Raw genomic sequence first — 11,936 nt, forward strand, 5'->3', positions numbered from 1 at the left:
CACATAATCTGTCCCAGAGTCAGGCATCCACTATTCTACATAGATTTGAATGGCATAAATTTTAATTTTTTTTTTTTCATTATGTCCAGGTCAGGGAGAAAGTGAGGCACTGGCCCTAACTCTCACCAAGATAAGATTTCCTTAGAGAGATAAGCTAAAGCATTTAACAGTATCTGGCAATAATTAGAAAAAAAATATGAAGCAAGGTAGATAGTTCTAAGAACCAAAAGACTTAGAATATTTGAGTATTCATTGCATGGTGGGCTATAGTGAAATCTACCTGGAAGTAGTAGGAGTTTAATACACTCTGATAGGATTGAACAAGGATTGATTGGGAACAAGTCCAGCTCCACTGCTGCAGGGAATCATTAGGAATTCCAGGAAAGGATATGTAAGTTTGAACTACAGATGCTGGAGATTTCTATATACCTGGATTGCATAAAGGGAATTTAAAATAGCAGGCTATAAACGATCCAAAGAAAGGGATAGCTCCAGGAGTTTCTGCTTCTTTCTCGGGAAAAGACCAACTTCGCTGTGATTCTGAGACTGGATCAGTTAATTTTAAAGGAGATAACAGAGACAATAACCTGAAGGTGAGTTGTAAATTTATTTTGACGTGTTTAGAAAATAAGTAAATAGTTATCAACACCCAGCTGCTGACACCTCCTAATTTATGTCAGAACCATGGACAGTTCAGGTCCAGAGGCGGTCCTTAAAGATCTAGTTTAACTCCCACAGCTTACTTATGGTTAAACTGAAGTATAAAAAAGGGATGCAGCATGTTATAAATCAAAGTTAGGAAATAGTACAACAAGATGAAGGAGACAATATTTGTTTCATTTTCCAAATAGTCCAGTATTTTAAAGAATATCTTCTAAGTTGATGTTATTTATTTTTTAAAATATGAAAATATAAAATGATTCTTATAGATATATTAGTCATACTTTCTTATTTTCTATAGAAATAATTAAAAATAGGGAAAATACTTTCAAGTTATTCAGAAATATATAGTTTTTGAGTCATGCATTATATAGATTTTGTATTTTAAAAAGTAAATTAATTGATAGGTCTTTTTTCATATTTCCCCCTCTTTCTAATATACTAGACTGAGTGCATTACATGATTACAATTTTTAAAAGAGTTTTGTGTTTTGTATGAAATATCCAAGTATTGATAAACAAAATAATCTGCATTTTAAAATCCTTTGTTTATTTTCTTGATAATTCATAATCATTTCATTGATTTTCCACTTTCAGCCTGCAAACACACTTTTCTCAAAATGGCATTTACATTGTGTTTTTCAAATATGATTTGACCTGTTATCTGATAAAGAATCTCACAGAGGCAGGATTTTGGAAAACCTGTGAGGGAAAAAAAGGCTGAGAAAAGTTAATTGATCAGTTCATGCAGCAAGTGTGAAATAAAGAATAAACTGTGGCTGAATATTTAATTTACAGTGTTTCCCACCAAATCAGAAGAATATAATTTAAGGGAGGAGTTAGAGTAGAGCACTGCATTCTTTTAAATGATTGGGAATAATTTTAAAAGCCTAAAATGTAATTGTTAGTTGAATGAGATGGCTTGTTTGACCACTACAAATATCCCCTCTTCATTATTCAGTATGAAGCATATCAAAATGTCATTTTGTGGTCATTGATGATAACTCTCATACACTAGATTGATTTACGTTTTTTTCTCTTCAAAATCCTACTTTATGTATACAAAGTTGAATGGTAATTACACTGAAAGGAAAAAAAGGAGGGGAGTGTTACAGCTTTGAAAATAAATTGTGAATATATTGGCTCTGAAGTTATGAGTAAACAAAATAAAATATTTTAAATACTAAGGTCCAGTGTTTTATATAGCTGAAGTAGAGAATTTATGGTGTGATTTAGTGGAATGATTGTTTCTCAGTAGTTCTTCCTTAGCCTATGATTCTTGAACTTCTACCAGTAGAAAGATTTTGATTATCCTAAGGTGTAATAGTTATTAACACATGATTAGGGCTGGTCTTACTTTACAGCAATGTGTGGAGGAGGAGAAGGTAGAAATAACAGGAATGAAAGTAAGAAAAGCCAGCCTGAAATACTAAGATGGATGATGTAGGGACAGAAAGGAGCATGCATTTTCAGGATGGCTGATTATTAAGACGAGTTGAAGAGTTTGTGTACATCAATTAGAAAGAAGCCAATTTATGCAAGTGAGTAAGCCATCGTATGAGACTAAAATTCAAGCAAAACTTTTTATTATCCTTGAATGCCTTGCTGAATGTCAAAAACAAATATTTTAAAAGTCTGAGATGATAAATGTTTTCAAAAATAGAGATCATTATACTTTGCTTGTTATCCTTTTGGTTGACTATAAAATATAATATTTTATTTGTAAATTAAGCATATTTGGAAATTAATTATATTTGTAAATTGAGCACAAGAGAAATATAGCCGATTTTGGCCATGTGTATATGCCTCATGATTCCAAATTTGCTGATTTTTTTCTATTTATCCCCTTTCCACCTAGGAGAGGCAGCAGGAAATTTCTCACATATAATGTTATCCACATATTATACTTCATATATTTGCACTATTTGTATTTTCACTCGATATTTCATTTCTGTGTGTATTTTCTAATAATAAACAGTGAGAACAGGAAAGAGATATCTGATTTTTTTTTCTACAGTACCATTTCTTGAATTCTACCAGGGCATAATATCCAGTTATGTTTGATAATACATGCCAATAGAATGGTTACGTAAATATACTGCATGCTACAACGTCAGCCTTCATCTCAGATACCTAAGATTTTAACCAGTAATTAATGTCTTCAAGAAAGGGAAAAAAAGAACTCCAGGAAAGACTTCCTAAATAAAAATCAAATCATTTTCTTCAACTTTTGAACCCTTTCCATTATGATCTGCCCCATGACGAGGAATGATATGCATCATTATATTTAAATATTTATAAGAATTGATAATTATCTAATTATCTAATTTCAGCTGGCTACAAACTGCTCTGAGTCATGGAAAATAATAATAACATCATGGAATTTATTCTCTTAGGACTTTCTCAGAAAAAGGAAATTGAAGTCCTCTGTTTTTTACTGTTCTTGCTTTGTTACATTGCAATTTTGATCGGAAACCTACTTGTCATGATTTCTATCACCTGCAGTCAACTTATTAACCAGCCTCTGTATTTCTTCCTGAGTTACCTCTCTCTCTCAGACCTTTGCTATACCTCCACTGTGACCCCCAAGTTGATCACTGACTTGCTGGCAGTAAATAAGACCATTTCCTACAATGACTGCATGACACAGCTCTTTACCATGCACTTCTTTGGGGGGATCAAGGTCTTCATCCTCACAGGGATGGCCTATGACCGCTATGTGGCCATCTGCAAGTCCCTGCATTACACTGTCATCATGACCAGACAGAAGTGTGGTGCCATGATCGCTGCTTCCTGTGCTGGGGGATTCCTGCATTCCTTTGGTCAGTTTCTCCTGGCCATCTTTTTACCCTACTGTGGCCCCAATGAAATAGATCATTACTTCTGTGATGTGTATCCTTTGCTGAAACTGGCCTGCACTGACACCAGCAGAATCGGTCTCCTGGTCATTGCCAGTTCGGGCCTGATGAGCCTGGTGATTTTTGTGGTCTTGTTGATATCTTACGCTATGATCTTATATACTGTCAGGTCCTACTCTGTAAGGAATCGCCACAAAGCTCTCTCCACCTGCAGTTCCCACATCACTGTGGTGGCCCTCTTTTTTGCTCCTTTATTCTTTATTTATATTTGACCAGCAACTACTTTACCAGAAGACAAAGTGTTCACTCTTTTTTATACTATCATTGCTCCCATGCTCAACCCTCTTATCTACACACTGAGAAACATGGAGATGAAGAAAGCCATAAAGAAACTATGGTGCCATATTACAGGAAGAAAGGAAATGAACTGAAAGATATCCCTGATTTTCACCACTGAGCTTGTTGAATATAAGACTTCTCTACTCTGAAAACTTTAAAATGCATAATGCTTGTCTATGTATTTGTGTCTAGCAACATGTATAGGCTCAAATATGAGCGAAATTTACAATTCTGAGGATTTGTCCAGGCACTCTGCTATGTCTCTTCTAGCTTTATTATTTATATCTCTTTTGCCCCATTTATTGTTTGGCTGTGTAACCAGTTTGCATATTTAGCAGCAGACTATCAAAGCCACCATGCAATACAAATCAACACTGAGAGCCCATATAGCTCGTTCTTATATGTGACCGTATTCAAGGAAGCTAATTCCAGCCGCCAAACCATGATTTAAAAGATAATTCCAATCTTTCACTTGCATCACTTAGAGACTATTATAAAAGATCAAATTTATGACCTGCCACAATATTTCTTAAAAAATTCATCTTCTACTCTGATCATTCGTAGCCAGTGGCGACCTGGAACTTCTCACATGCCTAAGCCCCACATCAACCTCTTTTCTTTTGTTCTAATGAGCTTTATCTATCAGCTCTGTTCATGTACAAGCGAACTGCAACTCTCTGATTCTAGCACCTTATAGTGTATTTATTAAGGGCATGAGTTCTGGAGCCAGAATTGCTTACTAATTATGAGGAGTGGGACATATAGCCAACAAAGCCTCTATTAATGATAATAATAGCCCAACAGTCACAGTCTTGTGAGGATATGTGAAGGGCTGCAACACTGCCTGTCACACAGTAAGCGCTCAATAAGCATGAGCTATTTTTATTGCCCAACCCCGTTATGCATCAGAAAAGTAACCATTCTGACAATAAGTTTCCTCCGGAGCAGTGGGAGTATAAGCATGGGAAAAAGTTAAGGAACACATATTGATATCAGGTTCCTGTTACCGGTGAAATTAAATTTTTCTTAGAGTGGGCAAGTAGAAAATATCAGTTAAAATCAATGGGTACATTTTTTGGGCACTGTACAAGTTAAAGGCAGCTTTTTCAGCAGGAATTGAAAGTCACCCAACATCAGAAATGGCTAGGAGCAAAATTAGGCCAGTGGACATGGTTAGGAATGGGGAGAATCTCAGAGGTCTTTAAAAACTTCACTGACATAACATACTTGCATGAGAATCTGTTTTCAAATTGTATAGAAAGCCATACTAAATAAAAATGAGTTACTGTTGGGCTTCCCTCGTGGCGCAGTGGTTGAGAGTCCGCCTGCCGATGCAGGGGACGCGGGCTCGTGCCCTGGTCCGGGAAGGTCCCACGTGCCGCAGAGCGGCTAGGCCCGTGAGCCATGGCCGCTGAGCCTGCGCGTCAAGAGCCTGTGCTCCGCAGCGGGAGAGGCCACAGTAAGGAGAGGCCCACGTACCGCAAAAAAAAAAATGAGTTATTGTTGTTAAGGGTTCCTAAAATGGGTGCATAATATAAAGAGAAAAATAGCATAGTTGTGTTACTCCGTTTAAAATGCCCAGCAAATAAACCTGAAAATATTATGTACTAGAAATTCTACAGAAATATCCTAACATACTTCTGGTTGTTGTTGCTTTAAATCTAAGTCTTGACAGCTATCCCAAAACTCCTGAGTAGGGCTCACACAGTATACATGTCAGAGAATATATCAGAGCTGGAAAATGAAAGATCACTTTCTGGTGTGAAATAAGCAGGGTCTCTCATAAAAAGACCCGCCAAGCCTCGAAGTTCCCCTCTGTTTCAGAAGCCCTATCCTCCAGACTTGTATTATTGAAAAGTAAAACTTCAAAAATTAATACAAATGTTTCTGTTTTATTTTTATCCTTGGAATAAAAGTTTTGAATAGGGATAATTAAAGCACTTGGAGTTTGCAGCAACATGGATGGACTGAGAGATTATCATACTAAGTGATGTAAGTCAGAAAGAGAAAGACATATGCCATATGCTATCACTTACTTGTGGAATCTAAAAAAAAATGATACAAAGGACTTATTTACAAAACATATATATATATTATATATATATACACATATACATATATGAACTGAGTCACATGGCTGTGTAACAGGGAAGAGCTAAATTGGACTCCATGTTCAATCTGTTTCTTTGACTTTAAAACCTTTGCTTTTCATTGCTTTTGTTATTATAATCACACATAATGGCCTGCCTCAGGGAACCCTGCCCCTCTTCTTGAATGTTAAACTAAAATGCCTCTGTTAAGCTCACAGGGAGATATCTGACCCTGTCCACCTGTGGATGGCTGCAAGAAAGAAGAAATTAACACATCTTCTCACCAAGGCTGGCCATTCCAGGGGATATTTGCAAAACTTATGGCCTTCTTATTTTACTTCCTCATCTCCTTCCCCCCTCTCTGTGCTATAAAAGAAACTGGCATCCAAACCCCGATAAGATGGTTTTTCAGAGACACTAGTCTGCCATCTTCTCGGTTTGCCAGCTTTCTGAATAAGGTCGTACTCCCTGCCTCAACACCTCGTCTCCGAGTCATTGGCCTGTCATGCGGCGAGCAGAACGAGCTTGGACCCGGTAAGAGCTGTACACCTGAAACTAACACAACATTGTAAATAAACTATACTTCAACAAATAAATAAATAACAAACAAATACTTGGAGCAAAAAGGCTTTGGTAATACCAATCACTAAGCAGGGAATTCTAATTTAACTCCTTCACTTTTGCCCTTTGATCTCCCTTCTCAGCTTCTCAAGAACATCACTTCATTGATTCTCCCACCTTTCTCTGCATCAGCCATTTTTCTCTCTCCAACTGGATCATTAATATCGCATATATAGGGAAAGCATGATGAGATTCTTTGCAATTTAGTGAGTGACCTTACCAGCTCTTGCATTCAGTTCATCCACCTTTCATTACCTTTGGCTAAGGTATTTTACAACTCAAAAATATAGAAGTTGACTCATAGAAAATAATAGCAATGCCAACAACTCCTGGCCATAGAAATACAAATTTGTTCAGTGAAATGCAATTGACTATAGCCCTGTGGGTACTGGGCGAGTTTTGCATCCACTTATAAATTCATTTCAGCACTCCTTCCTGACTATAAATGTGTGGTACACTGTTTTTGTCTGAAACAATGGTAACACCTTACTGGTTTCTGCATTAAATTCTAAGTTAAATAAAATCTTTGACATGTTCATTCATTATTTGTATAACAACCACTTTTACATCCTCTTTTAAAATTTATCCTTTGACAATGATAAACTTTAAAATATTGCTGAAATTAGAAAGAAGCTATAAAAATAGATCCATTCACAGATACCCGCTGTTTAAAATAATTCAGTGATAAATGAAAGATCTGACAAGCTTTCAGACAAACAATAAAGATAAAGTAAATTTTTTAAAAGATGAATTCAACCATGTGATTTCAGCTTTTGAACAAATATAGAGACTACATTTTCAGGTACAAAAAGGATGAGAAAATACAATTGTCCTACAGAATTATGTAAAGTAAAATTCAGGAGACAACCAAGTAATAAATATCTGTATAACATAAAAATGTCAAAGATTTACAACTGAATAAAGCTTCTGTAAATTAAAAAGACTAACAGCTTCCTATTTTTTTCTTTAAAAAATACTATTGTAGTTATACATTTGTTTCCTTGTTTGTTTCATTGTCTGTCTTCTCCTTTGGTCTCCAGCCTCACTGAGGGCAAAGACTTCCTGGTTTGTCTGTCACTACAGTTATATGCATTCTCTATCCTGAGTTGGATCCAACTTAGACTTTTTAGAGATAGGTGACAGTAAATATTTTTATATGGATGAATTTATGAGACCATTTTGTTTTTTGCTATAGTTCTCTATACTTTTTTAGATTTTCTACAATATACATATACGAAATTCAGTCAGAAAAAGCATATATTTTTAGAAAGGGGTTTGCCATACAGAGATAAATCAAGAAGCTATCTGAGAACCTGGCAAGAGAACTCATGGGGGCATGTGGGGTTCCCAAAAGAACTGTTTTAAAGAATAGGAGTCTTTTCTAGGAATGAACTAGAAATTCCAATGCCCTAACAAGATTTTTTTTTTTTTCCTCAGAAAAAATAAATCATAAATCCTGGGTCTACTTGCTGTACTTTTAATTCTGGCCATAGTGTTCTCATGTATTTCCCATTGCAGCTCACCTCAGCCTCCCTCAGCTACCTAATTCTGCCCTGTCCTGAAAAATGAGCATTATATACACATTTCTTCATAGTCCCTGTGTCCCATGTCTAACCTCAGTGCTTTGGATCCTGATGCAATAGGAAAATATAATTATGAACTTTGGCATAACTATTTATTAGGGAGAAATTGAAGCTATGGTTTATATCTATGGCAAAGTATACTGATGGGAAATTTCTAAACCCTCAGAGATATTGAGACCTAGTCTACATATGTGATGTGAAGTTTAGCTATAATGTTTGAAACCAAACTTTTCTCATGGCATTTTTCATTTCTGAATTCCTCAGTGTATAGATTAAGGGATTGAACATAGGAGCGATGATGGTATAAGATCGTGCAAATATTTTATCCTCAGGGAAAGTGGTGGGTGGTCTAAGATAGGTAAATATTGAAGGACCAAAAAATAAAACTATATCACAGTGACATGAGACCCACAAGTAGAGAGGGCTTTGCATTTTCCTTCAGCTGAGTGATTTCTTAAAGTGAATAATATAATTACATAAGAGAAAATAAAATCACGAATGTCCTTAAGGTCACCATTCTTGAATTGACAAGCATAATGACACCAGTGATGTAGGTATCAGTACAGACAACTTTTATCAAAGGAAAAATATCACAAAAATAGTGATCAATTTTATTAGCACCACAGAAGGGTAACTGGATTATCACAGAAAACTGAGGAAAGGAGTGAACTGCCCCACAAGCCCAAGCAGCTAAGACTAGGAGATTGTACCTTGTCCTGTTCGTGATAATCACGTAGTGGAGAGGCTTTCGGATGGCAACATAGCGATCAAAGGCCATGACTGTAAGAATTAAGACTTCAGTCATTCCAAACAAGTGCTTGGAAAAGACCTGTAACATGCAATTACCGTAGGAAATGTTTTTTCTTTCCACTAGCAGGTCACCAATTATTTGGGTGTAATGCTGGAGGTATAGCAGATGTCCATGGAGGATAAGTGGCTGACGAAATAGTACGTTGGTTGGTGAAAAAGAGAACTGCGCCGAATGGAGATAAGGATCAGAAGGCTTCCTACCAACAAGGCAATATAACAGAATAAGAAGAGCACAAAACAAAATGTTTTTATGTTCTGGTCATAAGAAAGTCCCAAAAGAATGAATTCTGAGACGTTGCTCTGGCTCTCCCTACACTTCAGATTGACATATATTATAAACAGATGGTTCAAATATCTGACAAGAAAAATCATGCATCTGTATTTTAAAATAGCAGCATAATAATAATATTAAATTTACCAAAAAATGACATCCAATGAATAACAATATTAATTATTGCTTATAGATAGGTCACACCACAAGTTGTCAGGTGAAGCTACTTTCCAGGACCTTCTTGAACAGATAAGCAGAAATTATTGTATTTAGTTACAGAGAGTGAGGCGTTCAAGGAGAATAGATTATATTGGAGCTTTCGAGGGATAAAGAATCTCAGAACAACCTATTTACCTGTGATGTATTAGTTTTTATTCCTGGATTTGATTTATTAACGTTTTGTTAAAGATTTTTATGTTTATGTTCATGAGACATAAGTCTTTAGTTTTCATTTCTTGCAGTACTTTTGTCTGATTTTTGTATTGGGGTAACGCTGACCTCATAAAATGGGTTGGGAAATGTTCCTTTTACAATTAAAGAAAATGTATAGAATTAGCATTATTTTAAAATTATTTATTTATTTTTGCCTGCCCCAGATCTTAGTTGCAGCACACAGGATCTTCGTTGAGGGACACGGGATCTTTCGCTGTGGTGCATTGCAGCGTGTGGGCTTCTCTCTAGTTGTGGCACATGGGCTCCAGGGAGCATGGTCTCTGTAGTTTGTGTCACACAGCCTCTCTAGTTGAGGTGTGTGAGCTCAGTATTTGTGGTGCGCAGGCTTATTTGCTCCGCGGCATGTGGGGTCTTATTTCCCTGACCAGGGATCGAACCAGCCTCCCCTGCACTGTAAGTCAGATTCTTTACCACTGGACCACCAGGGAAGTCCCAGAATTAGTATTATTGTTTGCTTAAATGTTTGGTAGAATTCAGCAGTGAAACTATCTGGCCAGGAGTTTTCTTTTTCACACAGTTTTAAATACAAATTCAATTTATTTGTTGGATATAAAGCTATTAGATTATACATTTCTTTTGTGAGTTCAGCACTATGTGTATTTCAAGGAATTTGTCTTTTATGACCTGAAGTTGTTTACAGTATCCCCTTATTATCCTTTTATGTCTTCAGGATGAGGGGTGACGTCCCTTCTCATTTGTGATGCTGGCAAAATGTGTCTTCTCTCTTTTATTCTTGGTTAGCCTGGATAGAGACTTATCGATTTTATTGTTCTTTTCAAAGAACCAGCTTTTAATTTTTTTTTTTGATATTTTGTATTGCTTTTCTATTTACAGTTTACTTGATTTCCCTTCTATTGTTTTTCTTCCTTTACCTTGATTTGGGTTTCATTTGTTCTTCTTGCTCTAACTTCCTAAGATGGAAATGGAAATTATTGATTTTAGATTTTTTAATGTATATCTTCAGTACTTTAAATTTCCTAGAAGCACGGATTTAACTTACTCTCACTAATTTTAGTGTGATGTATTTTTCTTTACTTCTAATTTTTAAAATTTCCTACAGACTTCCACTTTTACCCATGGGTTACTTATAAATTTATTGTTTAAATATAGAGATTTTCCATAAAACTTTCTGTTGTTGATTTCTACTTTAATCCTAGTATGGTCCAAGAAAGTGCATTGTATAACTTCCATTAATTTAAATTTGTTAAGTAAGGATTGTTTTATGTCCCAGAATATAGTATATTTTGGTGAATGTTCCACGTACACTTAAGAAAAATGCATGTTCTGCTTTTTTTGGATGAAATGGTTTTTTTTGTTTGTTTGTTTGTTTTTGCGGTACGCGGGCCTTTCACTGTTGTGGCCTCTCCCGCTGCGGGGCACAGGCTCCCGACGTGCAGGCTCAGCGGCCATGGCTCACGGGCCCAACCGCTCCGCGGCATGTGGGATCTTCTCGCACCAAGGCACGAACCCACGTCCCCTGCATCGGCAGGCGGACTCTCAACCACTGCGCCACCAGGGAAGCCCTAAAATGTTTTTGTGGATGTCAATTAGGTCAAATTGTTTAATAGTGCTGTTTTCAAGGACTCTCTAGCCTTAGTGATTTCCCGCCTACTTTCTAACAATTACTGAGGGAAGTGTGGTGAAATCTCCAACTGTAATTGTGTATTTCTCTATTGTTCTATAAGATCTATCAGTTTTGAAACTCTGTTTTTAGAAGAATACACGGTAGAATGGTTTTGTCTTCTCAGACATTGGATCCCTTTATCAGTAAGTAATGTTCCCCTTTACCCCTGCTTCTTTCCTTTCTGGAAGTCTACTTTATCTGAAATTAGTATCTTTTTCAGCTTTCTTTGAATTCGTGCTTTCACTGTGTATCATTCTCCACCCTTTACTTTAATGTTTTCTATATCTCTGTCTTTTAACTAACATTTTTATATCACTCTCTCATAAAATAACTTTTGATATATTTGAATTAAAGTCTACCATCTTGCTAGCTCTATTTGATGTATTTCTTCTTTGCCCCTTGTTTTCTCTTAACATGGTTTTTCTAGTTTTCACTGAGTACTTGTTTATAATTACTTTTTATTTTCCTTATTGAATAATTATACCTCTTCTGAAAACTTAGTGGTTTACATAGAGTTTACAATATACTTTTAAGTTATATAACTTAAGATCTATCCCTACATCTTCAAATAATGTAATTTAGCTTCCAGTGTAGTAAAAGAACTTTTTAACAGAATATTCCCAGTTTC

At 36.0% G+C, this 11,936-nt stretch overlaps 1 protein-coding gene and 1 pseudogene across 1 annotated transcript; one reads left to right on the forward strand and one right to left on the reverse strand.

Moving 5' to 3' along the window:
* The first annotated feature begins 2,839 nt into the window (after positions 1-2,839).
* On the forward strand, positions 2,840-4,408 carry LOC111184067 (olfactory receptor 4P4-like). The gene has a single exon (XM_022592252.2). The coding sequence runs from the start codon at positions 3,016-3,018 to the stop codon at positions 3,787-3,789; it is 774 nt and encodes a 257-aa protein (XP_022447960.2). The 5' UTR covers positions 2,840-3,015; the 3' UTR covers positions 3,790-4,408.
* Positions 4,409-8,483: 4,075 nt separating this feature from the next.
* LOC111184068 (olfactory receptor 4P4-like) lies at positions 8,484-9,380 on the reverse strand (annotated as a pseudogene).
* Positions 9,381-11,936: the final 2,556 nt, after the last annotated feature.

The sequence above is a fragment of the Delphinapterus leucas genome, chromosome 7 (genome assembly GCF_059928025.1).
Source record: "Delphinapterus leucas isolate spDelLeu-1000000601 "Yukka" chromosome 7, BTC_Dleu_Yukka2, whole genome shotgun sequence".
Lineage (NCBI taxonomy): Eukaryota > Metazoa > Chordata > Mammalia > Artiodactyla > Monodontidae > Delphinapterus > Delphinapterus leucas.

What these genes read in the sequence shown, in the direction of transcription:
- LOC111184067 (XM_022592252.2), top strand. Translation starts at nt 3,016, where the DNA reads ATGGAAAATAATAATAACATCATGGAATTTATTCTCTTAGGACTTTCT.